Source organism: Mus caroli, unplaced genomic scaffold (assembly GCF_978045245.1).
Source record: "Mus caroli unplaced genomic scaffold, Mus_caroli_1 scaffold_10, whole genome shotgun sequence".
Lineage (NCBI taxonomy): Eukaryota > Metazoa > Chordata > Mammalia > Rodentia > Muridae > Mus > Mus caroli.
In genome coordinates, this window is record NW_028227265.1 from 66681690 (window position 1) to 66709671 (window position 27982).

At 35.5% G+C, this 27982-nt stretch overlaps 1 protein-coding gene across 2 annotated transcripts in view; it reads right to left on the bottom strand.

The window, feature by feature from the left end:
- Spock3 (SPARC (osteonectin), cwcv and kazal like domains proteoglycan 3) overlaps positions 1–27982 on the bottom strand; it is a 395167-nt gene that overhangs the window by 186355 nt on the left and 180830 nt on the right. For both annotated transcript variants that reach the window (XM_021169488.3, XM_021169487.3), the window contains exon 4: positions 13039–13153. In XM_021169488.3, coding sequence (XP_021025147.1) covers positions 13039–13153 — 115 coding nt within the window. The remainder of the gene's footprint in view (positions 1–13038; positions 13154–27982) is intronic.

Genomic DNA, 27982 nt, shown 5'->3' on the forward strand with positions numbered 1-27982 from the left:
AAGGGGAAAAGGAGAGAAACAGAAGAAAGGCTAGAGAATAAGAGAGTGAGAGAGTGAGAGAAGAGAGGAGAGGAGAGTAAGTGTAAGTGGAGTAAGAGGAGTAAGAGAGTGAGGTGGGACCAAGAAGCCCTTCTTATGGTATGCTGTTATCTTTACTGTTGCTAGGTAACTGGGGAGGAGTTTAGACTGAAGGTCAGAAGCTTGGGACATTGCCTATGTGACTACTAACCAGGCTTCTCTTGTGTGGGCTGAGTGGGCAGTAACTTCAACAGGAGCCTTGAGTTCCAGGAGACATGAGAGAACTCCTTCTGTCCCATGCAGGTGAATTATCACCACTGGGTCCCGGGGTTCCACACCTCAGCTCAACTGGAGACCAGACTGTGTGTGTATAGCCCAATGCCCCACAAAGGTTCCAAAAGGAAATCTTTCCTACTGAATTGGAATATTTTATGCCATAGATAACTGTATTTGTCTATAAGTAAATGTTGATTCATATGAATTATATGTATATAATTATATACATTGTGTGTGTATCAGAATAACAGTATGAATAAAAAATATAATAATAAGTAAACTGCTATTCATATTTTGAAATAAAACTAGTCTCATAGAAAATATTCTTTTATAGGTATTTAGAACATTTTTCAAGAAAATAAGGAAGAAAAAACAGAAAACTGGAGAAAGATTATTCTAACTGAGATATAACACCACACCACTCTCTATTTCCCAATTATTTATCTGTATCAGTCATATGTAAGAAGACAGTCTTTCTAGAAATTAAAAAATTAATATACTCTAAGCCTTAATGCCTGTTACCCAAAAACACTATTGTATTTTGGACAATGCAATGCCAGTAGATAACTTTAATTGTGCCAAAAACATTTTATACTTTAAAGCAAAAATGTTGGCTTTATATGTTTTAAGTCATGATTAAAGTAAGATGAATTCATTAACTGAATTATAATAATGATCGTTTCAATTGCTTATAGGATATTCAGAGTATTAAAAATGATAATATTAAATTCTCTGGCATGCTAAGAAATATAATTGACTACCTAGAGAGAAAAGATAAAGAAATATTCATTGGATGAAGAGATTAACCAAAACCAGAAATATGTAAAACACTAATTAGGTTCCTTACTGTCCAACAAATGCCAACTGCTTTACAAATAATAGATTAAAAGAATAAGAATGAGCAAATTATGTACATTTTGTTTTAGATAGAAGATCTAAAAGTCTTTTTTTTCCCCCACAGTTGGGACCTCTTATTAAATCTTCTTATCTTGTAAAATAATCCTCTTTTCTAAAATAAATGTTGGAGCTTCAGAAATGTTACTAACATAACTGTCTTTTCTACATTTTTTAAAACTTTTATGTATCATTATGCATTTTGAGATTGCTGCTGATATCTAACCACCAGCATTATGGCTCATTTTTCCACAATGGAAGACATGTATACAAACCTAGAAACATCTTACAGAGAAAAAAGGAAATGATTCTACCTAGAAACATAAATATAAACCATAAAGAACAAAATTATAAGAAGTAAGCCACAGGAATGCTAAACTGAATGTATGATAATCACAGGCTGCTTACAGTAGAGAAATTGGCCCTGTCTCCTTGGAAGATCTTTGTCATTATCAAGCAAAATATGAATATTTACCTTTTGATTTAGTAAATCTCTCTTTTAGTGATTTATGGAAAAAATAAACATTTATGCAAATGAACCAATAGAAGATTTTGGATATAGCTGTATAGGAAGCAAAAAGTTTAATAATATCCGCCAATTTCTTAACTGAAGCATTGGTTAAAAATATGTAATGAATTTCTTTATGGATCTGATGAGTTGTTCAAATGTTCAAAGAGTATGAGTTTAATATAGAAAACCCTAGGAAAGTGCATCTAGGAAAAAAGAAATATCATATATTGTTGCTGATCTATAATATAGAGCTGTGACCTTATCCACATTTACTTTTCATAATTGTTTAAATATAAAAAATAAAAGCAAGCTTACTGAGTAGTTTATATTTAGGGATATATATGCTTAGACATAGATGTGTGTAATAACAATACACAACCAAAAATAAGCCATGATTTAAAAACAGAGACAGAAAGAGAATATGGGAGGATATAAGGTTTGGAAAAAGGAAATTATAATCTTAAATTAAAAAGTAATCAAAAGTCAACTTATAAATTTTATTTAATATATTCATCTGCCATGTTTTGCTAATAAGGAAACTCATTTTTCTAACTTTCCTCTAAATAATAACAGGATATTATGTTGGTTAATCATTTTTCATTTTAATACACATTAAGGTCATCTGGAAAGAGGGAACTCAGTTAAGAAAATGGCTCTATCAGACTGGCCTGTAGGAACTGCCTATGGATCATTCTCTCAAATAATGGTTGATGTGGAAGGGTCCAGCCCACTGAAGACAACGTGATCCTTCATCACATAGTCCTGGAAATTTGGGGCAATATGTTTTTAAATCTTCTTGTTCTTTTGCTCATGTGTTAGGGTTTGTATAGTTGTGAAGAGGCACCATGACTAAGGCAATTTTTATAAAGTATAACATTTAATTGGGGCTAGCTTACAGGTTTAGAAGTTCAGTCCATTATCATAAAGACAGGCCAGAAACATGGTCATAAAAATGGTGCTGGAGAAGTAACTGAGAGTTCTACATCTTGATCAGAAGGCTGCAAGGAAAAGACTGTCTTCCAGATAGCTAGGAGGAGAGTCTAATAAGCCCACTGCCACATCTACACACATCCTCCAACAGGGCCACACCTACCATCAAAAGGTCATTCCTTGTAATATGCCATTCCATGAGCCAAGTATATTCAAACTACCACCGTTTGTATATAATGGTTCCTGATGTTATGCTTTTATTTGCTTTTATTTTTTGCATATATGCCATATATATATATATATATATATATATATATATATATATATGTGTGTGTGTGTGTGTGTGTGTGTGTGTGTGTGATATTCTTCTGCTTTTCCTTATTTTTAATCTTTATTGGCACATTTGTTTTTTAAAAGACAGAGAGAAATAAGGCATGGAGAAGGATATGTGGAAGGATGTGTAGGATCTGTGGAAACAGGAAGGTAAACCATGATCATAACACATTCTATCAAAACATATTGTAATTGTTTTAAAAATAAGAAATGATTGCATATAGCATATATATACTAACTGGACTTTTTAATATGTAAAAATAAAGCAGATTACACAGCCATATACATTCTATATGGCAGATTTGAAGATTTAGAAATCTCTATGAGACTGTAGCAGAAGGTCACTCTAAAATGTTCAATTTTGATCAACTGCCTTTGGAAATGTTTAGATTGATTAAAAACAAAACATATTTGTGGACATTTTTAGAGACAATTAGATCATGTATCCTCTCACTTGAACTTATAGGCAAAGGGGGAAATTTTCTATATAGAACTCCAATGATTCATGTTCTAAGATCAAGAATTGATAAATGGGACCTCATGAAACTGGAAAGCTTCTATAAGGCAAAGGACATAGTCAATAAGACAAATCAGCAACCTACAGATTGGGAAAAAGTCTGCACTAACCCTACATCTGATAGAGGGAGAATATCCAAAATTATATAAAGACCTCAAGAAGCTTTCAACCAAAATAACCAAACAACCTAATCAAAAAAAAAAAAATTGGCATAGAGAACTAAACCAAAATTCACAACAGAGGAATCTTGAATGGCTGAGAAGCACCAAGAAATGTTCAAAGACTTTAGTGATCAGATAAATGCAAATAAAAATGACCCTGAGATTCTACTTTACACCAATCAGAATGGCTAAGATGAAAACCTCAGGTGACAACACATGTTGGAGGGGATGTGGAGAAAGAGGACTATTCCTCCATTGCTGGTGCAATTGGAGACTGGTACAACCACTTTAGAAATATGTCTGGAGGATCCTCAGAAAATTGGAAATAGATCTACCTGAAAGAGCCAGCTATACCACTCTTGGGAATATACTCAAAAGATGCCCTACCATGCCACAGGGGCATGTGTTCCATTATGTTCGTTATACACAATGGACTACTACTGAGCTATGAAGAACTAGGACATCTTGTGTTTTGCAGGCAAATGAATGGAACTAGAAAATATCCTGAGTGAGGTAACTCAAACCCAACAGGACATACATGGTATATACTTACTAATAAGTGGGTATTATTCAAAAAATTACAGAATACCCAAGATACAGTTCACATGACTCAAAAAGGTCAACAAGCTGAGAGCCCAAGTAAGGATATCTCAGTCCAATTTACGGGGGAGAAGAAAGTAATCACAGGTGTGAAAGGAGGGAGGGGCCTATCAGAGAAAATGGTTGGGGAGGGAGTGGGGAAAGAGGGCAACCTGGTCTGGTATTGGGTGAGGGAAAAGGACTGAAGCCCTGAGGGCCAGCAGAAAGAATGGAAACAGGCAACCTCAGGAGGTAGGAGGTTGGGGAAATCCTTCAGAATGCACCAGAGATCTGGGAGGTGAGAGACTGACTCTTAGGACTCAAAAGGAGGGACCTTATATAAAATGCCTGACATTAGGGAGAGGAAACTTATAGAGCCTACCTCAAGCAGGAAGACAAGACATCAAATGAGGGAGGGGGTTGCCAACCCACAGTCAGAATTATCACCCATAATAGTTCCTTTCTGAAAGAACTGCAGGGATGGAAATAGGAAGGAGTCTGAAGAAAAGAAGGTACAGCTACAGGCCCAAAGTGGGATCCAACTCAAGGGCAGCTCCCAAGGCTTGAAACTATTACTGAGGTTATGGCACACTCACAAAAATGGACCTAGCATGAACACATTCTGGAAGACCCAACAAGCAGTTCAAAGAGTCAGATGCAAATATTTGTACCCAGTCAATAGACAGAGGCTGCTGACCTCTGTGGATGAATTAGAGAAAAGCTTAAAGAAGCTGAGGAGAAGGGCAACCCTGTAGGAGGACCAACAGTCTCAATTAATCTGGACCCTGAGATCTCTCAAACTCTAGACCACAAACCAGGCTGCATACACCATCTGATATGAGGCCCCCAACACATATAAAGCAGAGGACTGCCTCTGTGTTCAATCAGAGAATATGTACCTAATCCTTAAGAGACTGGAGGCCCCAGGGAGTTTAGAAGTCAGGTAAGTTGGTGGGAGGCAGGTGGGAAAATCCTTGTGGAGATAAGGGTGTGGGGAGGAAGTATGGGATGTGTAACAGTTGAAGGGTGGAGCTTTAAAGATAGATTTTCACATACTAAATATGAAATAAATATTGGAAGTACATTCTTACAGTATTGGGAGACACCTTCAATGTATTTAGATATCAGAAAGGCTATCTTTTTTTCAGTACCACAAGAAATATTTAAAAATAGTTATGATTATTTTCAGATAACCTCAACAAATACCTCATAACTCTACAATAACTTAAACCTTTTGACTGATTCTTCTGATCAAAAATATGATCAGAGTATAACAATTGGAATAAAAGACCCATGCCATGAAATTATTGGCACTATGAAAAAAAACTGGGTCCCATCCTAAATAAAGTTATTATAAAATATAAGTTCCCCAATTGAATTATTTGCATGAAAAATTTTTATTGCTTGTAATCTTTTGATTTCTATTTTTGGTAACTAACATTTTAAGTAGGTTTTATAAGTTTTCATGCAATAACTTCCTAGGAGGCCAAAAACATTCACTGACAGACTTGATTTTTATCTTGTGTTGCAAGTGAAGTTGAAATCAACATGAATAACTCTGTCCTACAATGACAGCATCTTCTTTTTACTGACTTGCTTTGCTTGTCCTTTTTTTTTTTTTTTTTATATTGACTGCATTGATGGTCACCCAAAATTCTGATCTAGAGAAAGTGATAATTAGGTGCATTACACAGGCATCCCAAGAGCACGAAACATCAGAATATCTGATACATGGAAACAAAGAGCCCTTGGCACTCATGATTGGCAGAACTCTGACACTAGATGACAAAGATAAAAATTGGGTATTGATCACAGTGCAGTAAATCACCTATATATTTATAAAGGTGTTATAATAAGTGATTTTCCAATATAAAACTACTTGCTTTAATTTCTAATGATAATTATAATGGAATATTTGTAAGAAAACACTGGAGGTGTGGTGCTCTGAGGATCTTTCATCACAGAATATGATACATGAAATAACACCCATATAACATTACTTGGGGCCTGACATATTTAGATAGTTTATATCACACTCTGTGCTGGCATACGAGGATAAAGGTGGTATTAAAAACTAGAGAAAATACTCAAGGAGCTAAAGGGATCTGCAACCCTATAGGTGGAGAAACAATATGAACTAACCAGTACCCCAGAGAGCTTGTGTCTCTAGCTGCATATATATCAGAAGATGGCCTAGTAGGCTATCAGTGGAAAGAGAGGCCCATTGGTCTTGCAAACTTTATATGCCTCAGTACAGAGGAAAGCCAGGGCCAAGAAGTAGGAGCAGGTGGGAGAGTGGGGGATATGGGGGACTTTTGGGATAGCTTTGGAAATGTAATTGAAGAAAATACCTAATTAAAAAATAACACAAAATAAATGAAACTATAAGAAAAAAATATAGTAAGCTATGCAATTATGATTTCTTTGATTTCAAAATTGTTTTTTTTTCTTTTTATATCACTGAGAAAGAACAATTTTGTTGTTGTAATTAATTACAAATCCAAGCCACGAACTTGCAACTTAAAAATAACTGCATGGACCCCCACTAGTTTGTGTGTTGATATCATCTGTTTTGGTTAAGTCATTTTCTCAATATTTTAAAATTTATATGTTTACTACCCCCATGAACATCCGAACTTGCTTTTTGTATAAAGCCCATTGTAACTTTAATTCTTTTCAAATCTTATGTCCAATAATGTTTCTTAAACACTTTAACTGCTCTTTTAGCCCACCACCCACCAGAGGTAGTGGGGAATAAAAGGTTACAGGGGAAATGGACCTGTTTTAAAAATGGTTCTTTGGAGCAAATCCTATCTGCATTGTCAGGAAATTAGCAGTTCCGTTCACAGGTTAGCAGTGAGAGCTTAATCTATTCTCAAAAACTTTACAGATACACCCCAGAAGTCCTGTTCAATACAGTTGGGATAGCAAACAAGAATCAATAGCAGTAGCACGACCTAACAGAGACAACTGGTTCTCAGCCTTGGCACAAGTCAGCAGGATAGACACAGAAGAACACCAGGAAAAATTCTCAACTGTGCCTCTCTCAGGGAAGAAAAGAGTGGTGAAGATATGAGACCAACAAGCATTGCACAGCAGGCCTAGCTCAGCCACTGTCACTGTTCTTTTTATACATGTTTCTTATATGGGTCTTATGTCACCATGAGTGTCTATCTCAGCTGACATCACTCTACCAACCATCCAGAGTCTGAGTTACTGGCAAGAAGCAGTAGCACAACACCAGATGTTTTCTGGTACATTTCTCTCTATGGAGTCCCGACAAATGCAGCTCAACCATGCAATGTAAGTTGGACTAACACATGCGTGCTGTTAGCAAAGATTCCTCATTCAGGTGCTTGCTTTAACAGAATATCCTTTCCCCTGTGTCTACTTCAGCTAAACTTTCCTTCACCAGTCTGCCTTAGTCATCCACCTGTGTCCTAGTCAGGAAAACACTCCTTTAAAACTTAGCCCAAGCAAAATACTATCAAACACCACTGACTTTCCAAAGGACCCTTAAGTTCCCATGTCAGCACATAGACACAATTTGCCCAGAATCACTCTTTTTACTGATATAACTGCACTGCTGAGTGAGCTATAAATAACAATCATTTCTTACAATTCAACAAAAATGTGAACAAGTCAGTATCTATAATTTGGCTGTATAATAGTGGAGAGGCAAAGGAGCCAACATTACAAAATGTCGAGTAAACTAATGAAAGATTGAATGGGTTAATTTATTGTGTATTCAGTGAACATTATGGAAGAAGAAGTTTGAGACTCTAAAGCAAATGAGAAGATGTTGTAATGTAACCTTTGGAAAGGAAATTAGGAAAAAGATCTTTGGATAACAAGACTTTCCCAATACTTTAGGCTGCAGACAGGGGGGACCCATTTCTTTTTAGTGTTAGGATAAGGTTATATCAGCATAAAAATATGATAGTATAGTTTCTATTTCTTTTCATTAATTATTATACCTCAGCATGTTCTCATACCTCCAAATGTAATCTGTCATCTCCCATATTAGCTTTGTCATTGATCAGCCTGCATGTAAAAGTTCTAGTTCCTAAAGGGCTGTGTACACATGGAGTTTGTGCTAACTTCTCAAGTCATATAAAATATTAATCTTAATATTGAGTTATTTATGTGCATCATCATCATTATTAGTAGTAGTAGTATATTGTTAAGTAGATTATCAACTTGTCTTGTGTGAATGTGGATTTTATATAGTATACCATTTTAAGTAGTTGCTGACAGCTATAGGTGGAACAACAATATGAACAACCCAGTACCCCCCAAAGTTCATGTCTCTAGCTGAATATGTATCAGAAGATGGCCTAGTCGGGCCATCAGTGTAAAGAGAGGCCCATTGGTCGTGCAAACTTTATCTGCCCCAGTACAGGGGAACTCCAGGGCCAAGAAGTGGGAGTGGGTGGGTGGGGGAGTGGGTGGAGGAGCAGGTGGGGGACTTTTGGGATAGCATTGGAAATGTAAATGAAATAATTACCTAATTAAAAAAAAAGAAAAAAAAACAAAACACTAAATACATTTTACATGAAACACTGAAACTTGCCAGTTTAAATTCTAGAGATCTTTCTCATTCTACTGGTCACTAAAGGAAATTCAGCTGCTACTTCTCAATGTGGTTTAATGACTTTCACTGAGCAATATTTATGCTTTTTGTTTCTGACCATCCTTATCATGGAAAATGGATGCCAAGTTTCCTTTTGTATGTAGTCTATTAAAATTATCTTTATATTTATTTATTTATTTGTTTATTTATTTATTTATCAATTGATTAATTGATTTTGTGAGGGGGTCAGGATGTAGGCATGTGCATGCCATTGAGCATTACTGGAAGCCAGAAGGTGCCTTGCAAGATTCAGTTCTCTTTTTCTGTGATGTTGGTTGTAAGAATTCAGTGAAGGTCACCAAGCTTATTGATAAGTACCTTTAGTTGCTGAGTCATCTTCCAGGGATGTAGCTAAGTCATCACAGTGAGATAGCATGGTTATGGAGAAGCTTAAATGTGAATCTTAGCAAATAGAGTTGGGATTTTACTAAGGTTCTTGAAGTCAGGAAGAAAGAGCCAATGAGGCCTTTGAAAAGTCTGAACTATGTGCCTGAAAACTTACTATGATTGGTATAACTTGTAAAAGTCGTTTTTCACTTTGATTTTAATTGATTCAAAAGTAAACTAAACTTTATATGCCCCAGTACAGGGGAACGCCAGAGCCAAAAAGTGGGAGTTGGGTGGGTAGGGGAGTGGGGGGGGGGGGGAGTGTATTGGGGACTTTTTGGATAGCATTGGAAATGTAAATGAGGAAAATACCTAATAAAAAAAGTAATTCTCAAAGAAAATAACAATAATAAACCCCTTTAATTCTATTACTAGGAAAAAAAAAAAAAAAGAATTGGGAACAAAACACCCATGGAAGGAGTTACAGAGACAAAGTTTGGAGCTGAGACAAAGGATGGACCATATAGAGACTGCCATATCCAGGGATCTATACCATAATCAGCCTCCAAACGATGACACCATTGCATTCACTAGCAAAAGTTTGCTGAAAGGACCCTGATATAGCTGTCTCTTGTGAGACTAGGCCGGGGCCTAGCAAACACAGAAGTGGATGCTCACAGTCAGCTATTGGATGGATCACAGGGCCCCCAATGGAGGACCTAGAGAAAGTATCCAATGAGCTAAAGGGATCTGCAACCCTATAGGTACAACAACATTATGAACTAACCAGTACCCCAGAGCTCTTGACTCTAGCTGCATATGTATCAAAAGATGGCCTAATCGGCCATCACTGGAAAGAGAAGCCCACTGGACATGCAAACTTTATATGCCCCAGTATAGGGGAATGCCAGGGCCAAAAAGTGGGACTGTGTGGGTAGGGGAGTGGGGGGGGATGGTATGGGGGACTTTTGGGATAGCATTGGAAATGTAAGTGAGGAAAATACCTAATAAAATTATTTTTAAAAAAGGGGAAAAAAAAAAAGAAAGAAAGCCGAGGAAGCTAGGGGAAGCAAGCCAGTAAGGAGCACCCCTCTATGGCCTCTGCATCAGCTCCTGATCCAAGTTCTTGCCCTGTGTGAGTTCCTGTCCTGACTTCTTTGGTGAACAGCAATGTGGAAGTGCAAGCTAAATAAACCCTTTCTTCCCCCCGCCCCCCCCAAAAAAGAAATAAGTCATTCATTACTCTTATTTTAATATAATGTGTAGATTTGAGAACCTGATTATTTATACATACACCATGTGGATTCAGTGTCTACACAGGCCAGAAAGGGGCATCAAAACCCCTTGCAATGCAGTTACCAGTAGCAGCTGTCCCATGTAGCCATTGAGAACAATACCTGGTTTCACTAACAGAGCAGAAAACTCTCCTAACTACTTAAAAGTCTCTCTAGCCGTAATTCTTGCTTATAAATAAATGATTTGGTCCAAGCTCTGCAACATAGGTGATGAATCTCATTTGAAAGCAATTTGACACCATTTGCTTACTTATTGTTCAAGTCAAACTCTTTACTCCACATTTCACACATGAAATAACACTGTTTAAAACTATGAAGATTAAGGGTAAAAGCTTTAGAAAATTCAGAAACCTTTAGGATCCTAGGAAAATAGGTGAATAACAAAATGTCTAGACTACAGAATATCCACTGCTTTATTTACAAAAGATAGTCATGACTAAAGATAATTGACACTGGCAACTCTGGTCTGTCATTTTGTGAATTTTTCTAGAACACTAATATCATAACCTGTGATTTAAAAAAATTAAATGCTACTCTTTAAGGTCTGCAGTCACTGTATCAACATAACATAAATATATCTCAAAACCATGAAGTTTTCAGATTTTTTTTCCCATCTGTCTTGCATCTAACTATTTAGTACCATAAAACTGGCATCATATGATAGAATTTCTAATCCAATCAGAGTATAAAAGGAGGCATTACACACACACACACAAAAATTATATATATGTGTGTGTGTGTGTGTATGTGTGTATCCATCAAAAAGCAAATATTTTTGCTTAAGCAATGTTCATGTTTGTATATATATATATATATATATGCATGTTCGTGTATATACATACACACACACACACATATATATATATATATATATATATATATATATATATAAATTCATTTTTATTCCTTAATATTCATTTTCTCCATATCTTAGTTTTCATGGTGGCTAGGTACATACCCTACCTACTCTACCTTACCAGTAACCTCTGGATCTAGTCATTGTTTTATGTTTTAGTCTAGATAGGGTCTTATTAAGTAGTACACATTGGATATAAATTCTGCCTTCTACCCTTGGCAGATATAAAATTTATGATTCTATTCCTCATATCTGAAGAATCTAGAGTGAGATGTCTGTGTCTTTAATATTTTTGTATGCAGGTCTACTAAACCAAACATTTCAATTTTCTTTTGAAACTATGCTAGCAGCAATGTTCCCTTGTTATTTTTATTTAAAATCAATATGTAAATTAATCCACTTTTACAAAGAAAGGTATAAATAGGATTCCCTGAATGTAATAAGGATAATACATCACTTCTTTCCATTGGTTGGTTCCACTGGGATTGTGTCGACTGCCAGTTTTTAAATCTTGGTGTTATGTTGCACAGGCTATGTGTAAATGAATGACTCTTCTCAAAGTAGAACCAACTATACAGGGGCAATGGGACTTGTGATAACATGATGTTTATAACCCAGTCAGTGTCAAGGAATATTTGACTGCTTGAGGGTATGGCAGCTAGGACACCTCCTGTAGGAATGATTCCTAAAGAAAAGGTTCTTTAATATTGCCCAAAATCTCCAAATTATGATTTTAAGCATTTATCATAAACAATCACAAACCAATTTATAGATAGATAGATAGATAAATAGATAGATAGAGGTATAGATATAGATATAGATATAGATATAGGTATAGGTATAGGTATAGGTATAGGTATAGGTATAGGTATAGGTATAAGTATAGATAGATATATAGATATATAGATATATCTATAAGCAAGAATAAGTTGTGGAAGTTAGGTACAAAAAAGATAGTGTTGATGACAATGGCCTAAATGACAGTTGAGGCTAAACCAGGAAGAACTAAACCAGAGGCTAAACCTAACCTGCACATTCCATAGGTATCTTTTAAGACAGTTTTTTTTTAAATTAATTAATTAATTAATTAATTATTTTTTTGCTGGGAAGCAACTACTTACATTATGCACTCCCAATGGTCAACTATATTAGTTCAAGGGGTCTTGGTTCCCAATTAATCCACATATCCTACAATAGAATAAAGTCTCTACTGTACCCCCACTCCCGGCTTTTCTGGCTCCTTGTCCCCTCACACTGCTACCTTACCAAAAGACTGTCAAGGCTTTTCCTCCCAGTTACTCGTCTCTATTCTCCAAGATATCTAGCAGTTTGTCTTCCTTTCCCACACCCTGGTAAAATATCTTTCTATTCACAGAGTGCTCCAATTCAGAGGTTTCACTGCAAATCACTTACATGGGTACGCAGATTGCAACTACTGTTTAAATTTGAAAAAAGCATAATTAATCAGATAAAATTCTTTAAATATACCTGTACAAAGTCAGCTTTGTATAATACACTTAAAACTATGTAGTCTCTAGTAACTCCAATGGACAAGAATGCTTAATCCCTTTCTATCATAACTATATACCAACACTTCTGGAGCCATTGAAACAAATACCTTTATCAAGTATTAACAGATATTGGTAATTATTTATAACATGTTAAATAAAACTGCTCTATTAGTAAAATTTAATTACAGAGTGTTTACCTGTGTGTGAGCCTCCGGTGACTGATACACAGTGCAGTCTGAGCATCCTGCGTGATGCAAACTTTGTGGCGGCTGCATTTCGTCTTTAAGCAAGGGTCCTTAGCAGGATCTAAAGCTACAGAGAAGAGTGGGAAAATGAAGAAAGATAATTTTCATTATTCTGTAAAGGGAGACACAAAATCTCATCAAACATTTAGACTATAAAAGTTTGTTCCATTATGTTGTGGTATGTTTTCTCAACTTTGACAAGTTTATGCATATAAATGATATATTTTGATCATATGCACACCCACCACCTCCTATTGTCTTATTCCTCATAAGCACGGTCATGGAATTTTACTATATTTGTCTATGAGATATTCTGATATTTTTATTCTACAGGTAGTTGTGTCTTCTTTTAACCTTGTAACTCAGGATCACAGCTTAGTTCTGTCTCACTTATTCTACTCAGAAATAAAAATTCATAAGGTACCATATTTGGAAAGTATATAAGAAAGTCAATCCCAAACTACTACTCTCATGAGGAAGGGAATCAAGAATAGTTTTTTTTTCTGGAGTCATTTTGAGGGATCATGACCTGAGAACATTAAAAAAAAAAAAAAAAAAAAAAAGGTTATCATAAATACCATGTTACAACATGGAAGCAGTTTCATGAAGTTTTATAATTTTACAGAACAAGTATAATCAGGAAAAAACAAAAGACAAAAAAAACAAAAAACGTTGTTTATATCAGAGAGGTGGTAAAAGCAGGAAGCAAGAAGTTTTTCCCATAGTCTCAGATGCCATCTGCTGATGAACTTCTTAGGATTTTTGGGTTGGTAAAAGTTAGTGGTTGCCACAAGTTAATAGATTTCAAAAGCTTTGTTCTGGCATAGAGATGTCCATGGAATGGCTATTCAGGATACTGAGCAAGCCTAAGGCAACTAGCTTTTAGACCTGAAACATTTCAACCTCCCCACATTGGTATAGATTTAAAGTCTTTGCAGACACAGATCCTTTCCAGGATTTTCTGTTAACAAGAAAAGCACAAATCAAAAGATTAAAACTATTCTTCAGTTTAATAAAGATAAAAATAAGAAGAGGTGCCATAGTACTATATTTTATATTGACAGCAACATTGTTTATATTACATAGATGGTGACTGCTATAGTAAAAGCATATAGATCTTTATAGGTAAAGATGGCAGTACCACTGGTAATTTATTGGATACTAAATAAAATCTGCACTATGGGCTTTAACCTGCTCTGTACAAAGTCAGCTTTGTACAATATAGACTTACAACTATGTAGCCCTGGAATTCCAATGGACAACAGTGCTTAATCCATTTCTTTTATGATTGTACTACCCAAGCTCCTGCAGCCATTCAAAGAAATACCATTATCAAGTATCAAGAGGTAATTGTTTATATCGTGTCACAAAAACTGGTCTATTAGGGTGCATGGTCTGGGTGCATCATATATATCCTTATAGGCTGCTGCTTTTTCACATATGGCTTGTTTCTGCATACCATTGCAAGCAATGACTTCAGGTTGTCACTATGTGACTTCCAACACAAATGCATGATGTAATGATTTTTTTAACACAAAACTTTTATTAAAACATTTGTACATAAAGATATTAACAAAATTTTATATTTAAAATTTATAATCAGTATTTTAGAGTGTATTTACAAGGGGTTAATACTTCAACAATTTTAAGTTACTAAATAATCACCTATCCATTGCCTTCTAATTTGAATGACTATTATTCATTTGGCTCAGAATTAAATATTCAAGGAAGAAACATTGGTGTGGTAGTTTGAGACTGAATTATTGTATGATGTATAATATTTTAGAGGTTTAAAATTATATAGCAAGAATTACTACTACATGCTTTTATATCACTAAATATTATTCTTGTTCATGTACTCACTAATAGATAGCCATAGTAATAGCTTTCTCCTTTACCTATTCATTTTGCTCTGTTTGTCTCCTCCCAACTTCATGTAATTATTGATGGCTATGATTTGTGATATTGTTTTTGGATTTGTTGTTAGGCCAGAGTACTAGTTTTTATAAATAATATGTGACATCAAGTATACAATTTGATTGAAAGTCAAAATTAAGAGAAATAAATTATGAAGGAAGGGAGGGGAGGCCCTTGGTCATGTGGAGTCTTGATAACTCAGTGTAGGGGAATGCTAGGGCACTGAGGCAGGAGTGGGTAGGTAGGTGGGGGTGTATCCCATGAAAAAAACTAGGCCAAGCCTGACCAATTTAGATGCACACAGCCAACCAGGAAACTCAGCATGGACCTCAATGGAGGGGGTTGGGGAAGGACTGAAGGAGCTAAAGGAGTTTGCATCCCTATAGGAAGATCAACAATATCAACCAACCAGACCCCTCAAAGCTCCCAGGGATTAAACCACAAACCAAAGAGTATATATGGAGGGACCCATGGCTCCAGTTGCATATGTCTCAGAGGATAGATGGGAAGAGAGGCCCTTGGTCCTGTGGAGTCTTGAAAACTCAGTGTAGAGGAATACTAGGGCACTGAGGCAGGAATGGGTAGGTAGGTAGAGGTGCACCATATAGAAGCAGTGATAAAACCATGATAAAAATATACTGTAAGAGAAAAACTATTTTCAATAACAAAGCCATAAAACCTCACACCTTAATAGTAATTCCTAGTATTGAGAACTCAGTAAATTAAAATGTTAGCTGCAATTAAAAAGAATGAATTTATGAAATTCCTAGACCTGGAGGGCATCATCCTGAGTGAGGTAACACAATCACAAAAGAACTCAAATGATATTTACTCACTGATAAGTAGATATTAGCCGAGAAACTTACTATACCCAAAATATAAGAGGCAATTTGTAAAACACATGAAACTGAAGAAGAACGAAGACCAAAGTGTGGACACTTTGCTCCTTTTTAGAATTGGAAACAATCACACATGGAAGGAGTTACAGAGACAAAGTTTGGAGCTGAGACAAAAGGATGGACCATCTAGAGACTGCCATATCCAGGGATCCATCCCATAATTAGCCTCCAAACGATGACATCATTGCATACACTAGCAAACATTTGCTGAAAGGACCCTAATATAGCTGTCTCTTGTGAGATTAGGCCCGGGCCTAGGAAACACATAAGTGGATGCTCACAGTCAGCTATGGGATGGATCACAGGGCCCCCAATGAAGGAGCTAGAGAAAGTATCCAAGGAGATAAAGAGATCTGCAACCCTATAGGTGGAACAACATTATGAACTAACCAGTACCCCGGAGCTCTTGACTCTAGCTGCATATGTATCAAAAGATGGCCTAGTCGGCCATCACTGGAAAGAGAGGCCCATTGGACACGCAAACTTTATATGCCCCAGTATAGGGGAATGCCAGGGCCAAAAAGTGGGAATGGGTGGGGAGGGGAGGGGGGGAGGGTATGGGGGACTTTTGGGATAACATTGGAAATGTAATTGAGGAAAATACGTAATAAAAAAATATTAAAAAAATGTTAGCTGCAATTCTTGCACTGCAAAGAATAATTTGTACTTGTTTTTCATTACTTGTCTATAGGAAATTATGATTTAGTCTTTTACACTCAAACAATTATCCACTGAATCTTCTAATAAAATCTGATATTTTATATGTTCCACTAAAGCAAAGCAGATTGACGACATCTTTAGTTTATCTGTACCACAATTGCTAGGCATTCAGGACTATTGTTCCGCGGTAAATTTTCTTCTTCAGGGGCATTTTTCTTGACTGGACTTTGTTCATAAATACTTATCATGGTGACAGAATTGTATTCCTCGTACTCTCTTTGTTCTTGATAACTCAACACTTCGTTTTCTTCTATCATATTTTACCACAGCATGTTTATGCCACAGGGATTCAAGGTTGTATTATTACTGTTGTATTCTACATAGAACCCTTCCAGGGTCCCCGTTCCTGCACAGTTGCTGGGGCTGTATGGTTCTTGGGCTCTTGAGCACCCAGGTGCAGTTGGGAGCCATGGAAGAGCTGAGAAAGGAGTGAGGGCCTGCAGGATGTATCTAGCCCAGGGCCAAAGGGAAAAAGAAGGGAGGGCTCTGGCTGGGTCCAACAGGTTGGAGAGTCATTGACTTGGTAAGGACAAGGCAGGCTTAGGCTTATTTAAAAAAAAAAAAAAAAAAAAAAAAAAAAAAAAGCTTTTTCTTACAAACATGGGTTTAATTCATTTAGCATTAAAAAGGTAGAAGCTTTTTCTTTTTCTATGTATTAAAAACTGGAGCTCATTTTTCATCCAGAATGAGTGAATTCCTTCTGCATCTGTGCTTGGTCTTTTGCTCCATATGAATATGTAAGTATGTAAGTATGTATTTGTGAGAATGTATGCATTTGTGTGTGTGTGTGTGTGTGTAACAATGTAATTATGAAAATGCATGCAAGCTGGGCCCAACTTGATTTGAATGAAAATTTATAAATGAATAAATGAGCCTGTATGAATCTGTATATGAACTTATGTGAGATTATGCATATTCACTTATGTAAAAGTTTTTCCTTCTGCAAATGTTATTCTCTTCTCCTGGTTCAATAATTTATTGCTCCAAACCTCACCCTCCCTGACAAGCAAGAGGCATCTGGACAATAGGGAAAAGGCTCTAGCAATTAATCCTTTACTTAATCTCCTGCTGTTTTAGGATGAGGTGCTAAGTGCCTGAGACTCTAGTCTCTGGTCTCAGAGGAACACAGGTCAGCTCCAACAGCATAGTAACTTAGACTTAGATAAGTAAACCTTTTATTATACAGCAATCCTAAATTTCTCCTAAGACAAAGTCTTACTCTCTGCCTATGGTCTTCCCCCTCCCTTGCCTCAAGAAGAACCAACAAGAAAAAAAAAGACCCCTCCCACAGGTGCTAGCCTCCAGCAGGGAGGACCTGAGGTTAAATACCTTTTGCTGAGAGGAGTGTCTGGGAAGGGGAGTGTACTGGCTAGTTTTGTGTCAACTTTACACAGCTGGAGTTATCACAGAGAAAGGAGCTTCAGTTGGGGAAATGCCTCCATGAGATCCAGCTATAAGGCATTTTCTCAATTAGTGATCAAGGGGGAAAGGCCCCTTGTGGGTGGGACCATCTCTGGGCTGGTAATCTTGAGTTCTATAAGAGAGCAGGCTGAGTAAGCCAGAGGAGGCAAGCCAGTAAGGAACATCCCTCCATGGCCTCTGCATCAGCTCCTGCTTTCTGACCTGCTTGAGTTCCAGTCCTGACTTCCTTTGGTGATGAACAACAGTATGGAAATGTAACCCGAGTAAACCCTTTCCTCCCCAACTTGCTTCTTGGTCATGATGTTTGTGCAGGAATAGAAACCCTGACTAAGACAGGGAGCTTACTGGCTAAGCCTCCAGACTTCCAAGTATCTCATTGAAATGGAGATCAGCCTTGTGGCTAAATGTGTGGTGATGTCCTCTACCTGTGGAGGGGCTTATATTGCCCTTACCTGACTGATGGCCACACATTTATAGAGGGCTGCAGCCTCATGTCATGAGTCTAGTGTCTATGTGTGTGGCAAAATACCTATAGTCCCTGCAGGGTCACTGGGGTTTCAAGCCTGTGATGGACCAGAGACCAGGTGGCTTTCATGGACCTACAAGGCACATACCATCAAACTGGACAAGGCAACACATCAGGAGGAAAAGTATGCAAAAGAGTCAGTTATAGCCCCTACTTCCACTCTTAGGAGTCCCACCACAACACTGAGTTAAACTCAGCCATAACATATGCAGAGGACCTAGGTCAGACTCCTACAGAAAACTAACATTTAAGAAACATGCTTATATCAAACATATCTAGCTCATTGATGCTTTTATTCTCTATAGATTTCTTCCTTATGAAGTAAGTCAGGGCTGCTAATAATTATGATTATTGGCATTAGAAAATATCTAATGGCTACAGTGCATGAGAGTATGGAAATAGAACATTAATAACTGCTTTATGATTTCAGTTTATGAAGGTCTCTTGAGGAACTGAGGCAATCGATCAGTGGAGTGAATCAGACTGTTTACAAATATGCAGACTTGAGTTTGGATCAACAACTGCCACATAAAAAGCAGGCATGCTTACACTTACTAGTAACCCAGCCTTGGGAGGCAGACATACTCAGATCTGACAGACATAATTTCACTGGTTCTCATTCCAACCAAAATAAACAGAAAGCTTCAAGTTGAATGAGAGACTAAGTGTAAAGGGAATAAGGAAGAAAGAATATAAGAAGATACACAATAACCTCCTCTGACTTCTGCAACCTTGTACACAGGTACCCATAGCTTTAGACCCCAGTGCATGAGCTGTACGTACACACACACACACACACACACACACACACACACGGGGGGGGGGAGGGAGGAGAGATAGGACATTTCTACAGATAAGTACATTTAAAAACGTGGAACACTCAGGAAAATCAAATTTTTATAAACATATGTTGAAAAGGAAAAAAAAAAAAGGAGAATCCTCTAGTTACTAAATTTGGGTTATTACAAATTCCTTAGGCTGTAGAGGTGAGACACATTGAGAAATGATAAATTTTAATAATTGAGCTATATTTACTTTTGAAACTTAGCAATAACAGTAGAATTGCTAATCTAATAGCATGGCTATTTCTTACTTTAAAAAAATAGTGTTAAAATTACCCAACATAAAGGTTTAAAAATAAACAGTTTTTTTTTAAATGCCTCAGTTTTTAACTATAATAGATCATAAACAGCTTCATGAAGATACCATTTCAAGATAGTAATTTCTGGGATATATATATATATATATATATGCATATATATTACAATAATCATTTTTAAGCATTGGAAAATTAGGCAGATTAATTTTAGTAGATTAGATTAAGTATATTAAGTAATAGTAGAATATTTTCATTTCTTGTTAGCAAGAGTATGTGAATGAATTCAATATTTATATAAATCACTAAAAACATAAGAGATGTTTACATAAAGCATATCTCGCTCATTGATTTTTTTCTCTACAGCTTTCTCCCTCAGTGAGAGAAGACTGAATATTTAGCTTATTGGCATAAGACAGTATAAAATGGCTGTAGATTATGGGAGACAGTATAAAATGGCTATAGATTATGAGAGCATGCAAATATCAAATAACATAAAAGTGTAAAGAAACATAAAAGTATATAGTGTAAACTTTGAGTTCTTTTAATCTTTATTTTGAGAATGTAATATTATTATATAACTTTAGCCTATTTTGTGTGTTTGTTTTATTTTTACTCATTCTTTTTTTAATTTTTTTTAAAGATTTATTTATTGATTATATGTAAGTACACTGTAGCTGTCTTCAGACACTCCAGAAGAGGAAGTCAGATCTCTTTACGGATGGTTGTGAGCCACCATGTGGTTGCTGGGATTTGAACTCTGGACCTTCAGAAGAGCAGTCGGGTGCTCTTCCCACTGAGCCATCTCACCAGCCCTTTTACTCATTCTTTGGAAAGTTCCAAAAATCTATTTTGGTCATATTCATTGACCTTTTCCTAAAGTTCCACAGACCCACCAACTAATACAAAAATATGGTATCAAGAAAATAAAAAAATATCACCAACTAATACAAAAATATGGTATCAAGAAACTAAAAAATATCATACATTAATAATAGTAGTAGTAGTAAATTAAAATTAATACATTTATATTTTTAAATTTATTTACTTAAGGATATAAAATGTATAATTATAAAAATAAAATATCTACATAATATAATAAAATAGAACTTTTACTCTTCAAAGAACTTTAAGATTCAGTTAGTATATTAATAAACAACACTAGTCTTCAAAAAATGCATCATTGATTTATGGGGAAATTATTAAAAATAAATTTACTGTCAAAATACACATGTGGAAATTGAAAACAATATAGATAAAATAATTGTGTTGATCGCAACCAAACACTGGGTGCAGACCTGGTAGTTAGTAGCAATTGATGGCTTAAAAACCCTATAATTTTATCTTTATTTCAGAAATTAAAAAAACAATAATTAAAATAGAAGTACAGCTGTAGGGAAATTACCCTTTTTAGAGTAGTGAAAACAGAAATTTGTAACAGAAAATATATCCCCAAGGGATTTATTTTTTCCTATTTTCATTTATGGAATGAACTACAGACATTTCAATCAACAGTAAGAAATGCAAACATGGCCGGGCATGGTGGCACATGCCTTTAATCCCAGCACTTGGGAGGCTGAGGCAGGTGAATTTCTGATTTCAAGGCCATCCTGGACAGAGTGAGTTCCAGGACAGCCAGGGTTGCACAGAGAAACCCTGTCTCAGAAAAACAAAAACAAAAACAAAAAAATAGAAAGAAAGAAAAAGAAAAAAAATGAAAAATGCAAACATAAACAAGAAACTGTAAAAAGCAAGAAGTAATGGTGGAATAATAGAATCAATACCATGTTATTAGCTACCTTAGTATAAAGAAAAATAAAAATGATTTTCTGTTAATTATTTATTAGTGTATAATATATGGAAAATCTTGTAATCAGAAGAGCTACTTACCATGGTTACTTTGTTACTGTATATCTAAACAATTAATAATCACTGAAAGAAGAAGAATCTTAACCTTTAACCTCTTTAAAAATACTGAAAAAATACTGAAAAAACCATAATTCATCAGTAGACCGGAAGAGAGAGTGCAAGTGAAAGGAAACATCCTGAAACATGGAAACCACACATGCAAAATCATTAGCTCATGTTGGTATAATAAACTGAGGAAGTGCCTGAGGGAATAGGAAGGCTTTCTCCTGACCTTAGCACGGATATTAACAGTGTATGAGAAAAGGATCAGCACAGTTTTCTCCTCCTTCATTGTATGGCTCCAGCCTGAGCCTGCTCCTTGAAGTGATGCCCCACAGAAACTAACACATTTATTTTCTCCTTAAGCTGTACAAAATACAAATGCAGTGTTATGCAGTGTTCTTGTGCTACTGATCCATCAGGAAGGGAGGGGTCCAACTGTGTCCAGCTTTTTTGTATGTGTGTCTGTCATTTCTTTTGTCCTTGTGGCCCCTGTCATTTTAATTTCATGTGGCCATGCTGGTCACAGCAATCAATACTGTTAGCCAATTCTGCATTGCTTGAAGAGAAATGTAAATAAAAATATTATCATTTAAATAATGTTTTTCCGATAAAATTGAAGATATATAATTTATTAGCTATATTTCTGCATCTGTTCCTTAAGAATCCATATGTTATTATAAACCAGAAATTCATTCTAATGATGTTCTACTTGTATTGAGGATTGATGGAGATGCTACTGTATCATTGCATTTAATTCTACATTATTCTTTATTGATATAACACATAATCTTCCAAAAAGGTAATATGATAAATACTAATAGAATTTCTTTTATAAAATAGATTCCTTCCAGCTAAACTTATTATCAGTGGAAATCTATAATTTTCATTGGTCTACATAGTACTCTATTATTCAGTACAGAAAATATTGACATATTTTTATTACAAGCATGTAGATTTACTTGCATAGTTAAATTGAATATTCCAATTGTGTGTTACTATAAAAACATTGCTTCGAAGGGAAGCATTATAAAAAATTTGATCTAATACAACAATCCTAGAGGTGGCTGATTAGAATTAAATATACCTCTCAGTTCAGTGCTTAGTATTTCTAACCATATATCAAGAAACTTAGCTATCTACATTATAAAGTAAGAGATTATAAACTCTTTGTTGTTTAATTAACTGAGACAGTACCTTGAAAACATAAAGATTTCTTTCATGAAGAAAAGATGTTTATTTCACAGTGCATGAGCATGTGATAAGGGCTGAAGCTATTTGCAGACATGTAGAGAGTACTATATTTGGCTACTAAGATTTATGACATCATTGGTAGCTATTATGCTTCTACTCCATCTATTATTTTAGGCCATGCAACTGTTCCAGCTCCCTACTATAGGACCTCTAGCCAAGTTTGATTAATATTCTGCCTTCCTCAGACTTCACTTCCATGAAAGAACATCCTTTGGCTCTAAACACTTTTCTAAATAAAACTGCTTATTGAAGATTTGGATTTGGTTCATGATTTTTGGCCTCCTTACAATGAAAACCAACCAATGTCACAGGAAATCTTTCTAAACAAACTCAAAAGCTAATTATCAAAGGATAAGAATCTGTTGTGTAATTGGAGTTCATCAAATACTGCTAATATTAGTTTACATACACACACATGCACACACACACACACACACACACACACACACACCCCTCATGTATACATTGGAAGATAAAAAAAGGATGAGTGGTATATGAGGGCAGTTGTAGAAAGTGTATTTATCTTGATGTAACTGTTCTTATTAAACCTATCTTCACATAATAAAATATATAAAGTTATATATTCAAAATAATTGCATGATCATTTTACAAAACTGATATCTCAGTGAAAAGGTATAGTCATTTGTTTCAAAGAATAGTTTAAAAATGTTTTTACAACATGTGAATATTAATAACTTTCTCTCATCCAATACTCTGTGAAGCAGAAAACTCAGCCAAAAATAAAACATGGGACTATTGCCACATGAGGTCTCTTGAGCACAAGCTGGTGAGTAATCCTGCCCCATGTGGTTCCTAACCTACTCCTCTTTTAATTCCACATATCTCAGCCAACAAGAATGGTCTTTCAGTCATTCCACCCTCCTAAGTTTTTTCCCACCCACAACTCTTATGTGCCTATGATAACCATTCTGCCTCCAGTCTTGCCTGCCATGGTTTCCCCATGTGAAACATCTGCCCTTATATGTGTAAGTAACTTACCCTCTACTCGGCTACCTCACCCATTTCTCCTCAAGTCCCAACCTACATATCATAATGACTTCATGACCCTGGATTTTTTTTTTTTTATGTTAACCCTCCCTTACACTACACCATGGTTCCTCAGAATTGGCTCATCACTTTTTCTCCCCTCAGACAACCATTCCACAATCCTATATAAGGATGGTATGGTAGCATGACATTTCAATGGATAAACCTCTTAAATCCACATGCCCACCTTCTGTCACAGAAACACAAACAGTAAGATAAGCCAAGACAGTATCGTTCCCCCAGAGAATCCCAGCTTCATGGTTACATTTACTAAGAAAAATAACTTAGATGATATTCAACACATATAACGCAACAGAATAATTCTAAAACTACTAAACAAATTCAGATCATTCAAATGGGATCCAAGTAAACACATAAATAAAAATGGAGAATAGGAATAAATTAATTGAAATACAAGAAAACCTAAAATCTGAATAAAATGATTAGAACAACTAACTCAGGGTAGCATAACAGAATTCAATGAAGAGAAAGACTACTAAAGGAAACCCAAACTGAGTTAAACAAGAAATGAGAGTTAGTGAGGCTAATAAATGTCAATCGAAAGCCTCACAAGCAGAATGAGTCTCATAGAAGACTACTGTTAGGGATGGAAGAAAACATAGACAACCCAGGTCACTCAATCACAGAAAAGGTAAGTATTATGTTAAAAATTAAAAATTATTGAAAAATTAAAACAATTAGAAGTTGAGCTATGATCTAGACAGTGGGGACTCAGGCCCTTAATCCCTGGATGTATTAGGCAGGTGCAGGCAGACTAGTATGACTCTGAGGCCAGCATGGTCTACAAAGCAGGTTCCATGACAGTCAGAAATGTAACACAGAGAAACAAGTCTCTCAAAAAAAACAAAGAAAATATATCAAAGGAAAAAAAAAACCAAAAAAACAACAACAAAACAAAACAAACATACAAAAGCTGCATAATGATTACAGCAATCAACATGCCAATGTGGATGGAAGAAATTTCACAAAGTGCCACCATATATAAATAGTCACAGGCAACCAATGGCTTTTAAAAGAGGGTGAATTAATTTTATCCAGAAATAATTATCATGAACGTTTATTCAATTCCACATGGTCAGCCTTAAACACAAACAGATGGAGTGTATGTGCAGTGTCAATTATAGAATTCCTGGATCTACGTGGAAAAGGAAAGATGAAAGGGATGAAACCTATGTAACCATATTATTTATTTTTGAAATTCTCAAAAAATTAGTTAAAAAGTAAATTCATCAAATTTTTCAAGTTTTATAACTGAAACATGAAAAATATTGTGTCCAGCAAAATAATCGCTTGAAAGCAACCATATTTAATAGTGAATATTAATAACTTTAATTAAAAACAATATAGTGAAATATGCAGGAACTTTGTGGCCCTGCAAAGATGCAATGTATATATCATATTGATATGGGTAAAACACACATACAAGTCAAATTTAAAAGTTAATGAATACTTTAAGTGGCCTGTACAATTCATAAAGATTCTTCAGGAGCCTTTGCAGCTATTGTTCCAAAACTATATATACACAATGACTGTAGCTGCATCTATAGAGACCCTAATATAAATATTTGTCTTGACTAAATGGATTTACATTCTGTCATGTTGTCTAAAAGGCTTTCTTTCATAATGTTTATCTGGATAACATTTATCCCCCCAAGAGTTAAAGTCATAGCTCTAGGCTCAATAAAGCACAGTTCTTTAGAAAGAACATTTGGTCCCCAGGAGCTCAAAGTGAATCCTCTCCAGTTAACTGGAATGGACTTTGGAAAATCCTTATCCCTGACTGGAATATCTACACCAGAAGAAAAGGAGACTCTCTTGGATGCTTTCTAGTACTCTTATATCTAATAGAGTAAGTCATTTCTTTATCATGACTACAATGGCTTATATCTATGCAATTTAAGATAGGAGTCAGGGGGGCTGGTGAGATGGCTCAGTGGGTAAGAGCACCCGACTACTCTTCCAAAGGTCCAGAGTTCAAATCCCAGCAACCACATGGTGGCTCACAACCATCTGTAATGAAATCTGACTCCCTCTTCTGGAGTGTCTGAAGACAGTGACAGTGTACTTACATATAATAAATAAATAAATAAATAAATAAATAAATAAATAAATAAATAAAATCTTTTAAAAAAAAAGATAGGAGTAAGTACTTTGGATTTTTAAAAAGAAAAATAAAAGTCAACTTTCTGAATGTTTCTGTCAAAGATTAATGGGGGGAGATAAGAGAGAACACTGGTAAGAAGGAGCTGATAACTCAGCCTTTGTGAAACAAGTGAAAACTTTATCATCTTTATTTCCCTGGAGTCTAAGTCCCCTTCCTTCTCCTGCTGCCTCCAAATGTAACACAGAAGTTGTACACCACTCTTACATTTTTGATTCTATAAAGACTATGGAAAAAAAAAAAAAACAGCATTCCCTCATAGTGAGACATGGAAGGGACAGGGTTTCATATATTCTATAACTTGAGGATAACAGGAAAGTTACAGTGAGGTTATATGCTGAGGGAAAAAATAGTACTGGCCTATACATTCTCTGACAGCAAACCTAACTCATCTTTTATGGGCTACACCTGCTTAATGCTGTAAGACTGTCATATTTAATATCTATAATCTTGGAATTCTCATCCTCTAAAGAGCCTGTTGAACAGTAGCTACAGTTAAAGTATGCATTTCTTTGCTTTGCTGCCTCCCACTATTCTTTGTATGATTCCATGCATTGCTATTAGAAAGTATTTCTCTGATCATTTCAAGTTTTGATAGAGTCATTATCTGTTAAATCCCAAGAAATGAAATATATCTCTATCAAAGACCTCTGGTATTTTATTTAATTTTGGATTCTGTAACTCTATTAAAAACCTTTCCACAATCACTATTAAATTGTCTTTAATGATCACTTTAGAGCATCTACTTCCTGAGAGTGATAACAGAAAAATCAAGAATTCATATGAGTATGGCTGTATCTGTATGACTATAGTCCAAGCATTCAGGATACTAATTAAAGAGGAGGATCACTAAGCATCTATCTGGCTGTGTGTCTCTCTTTCTATTTATATAAAGACATACACCCACATACGTGTGTGTGTGTGTGTGTGTGATGTGATGTGACAGAGTTCATAAATATCTATCAATACTATTTCTAACAGTCAAAATAATTTCCAGGTTCATTTTATTTTCTTTCAGGAAACAATAGTATAAAATATAGAAAAGGGTCAGAATTAAATAATATATGAAGTTCATACAAATTGAATAAATTTTGATTTTTTTCAATAAGTTATATTAAATTATTAATAAGAGGTCTTGAGGGTGCATTGAAACAGAACAATTACCCTTTTGATAATAAATCTTAAAATATCTGTAAGGTGAATATAAATAAAAAATACAAGCAAAAATGTTCCTTTAGAATTTGAATGGATAAATTAGACTCTTAACTTTCTACCCTATGGAATAAGTCAGAGTATTTTATCCTTATCTTGTATTTTCTGGTGCCCTCTCTTACTCCTCTGCTTCTCACACCTGGAACTGTGCTTATCAGTCAAACAGAGAATGTTAATCCATCCATTTCCAAGACTGAGGTCATGCACCATAAAAATATTCTAGAGCTGAAGGAGTAGAAACTCTGAAAGCTGAGACTGGATGACCACGGTTACTAACAAATGATGGAAAAACATAAATGGGGAGGAAGGAACAAGAGAGGACGTTACACAGGGAGAAGGGAGTATGGGGTATAAATAACTACAAGATTGTTTGAAAAGAGCATGGGAAACTATATTATCTAACGTTTACTCAAAACTACATATATATATATACATGGCCACGGAACATGAATGAAAACCCCATCATTTTCAACTGCATTCTAAATATTCTTCACTACATCCACAAATAAATACGTAAATAGAATTCTCACACCATCCTAAGAAGCTTTCTTTTGCGGTAGGCAGAGATCATAACATAAAACAACTTAGGTCAGAATACAGAGATCCACCTAGTAATGGGTGTTCATTTTCTTGTTTTTTTTTTTTTTTCATTTTCAATTAAAATATACATAAACCCCTATGCCTAAGGCTCAGGAAACATTGCAGAAGATGGG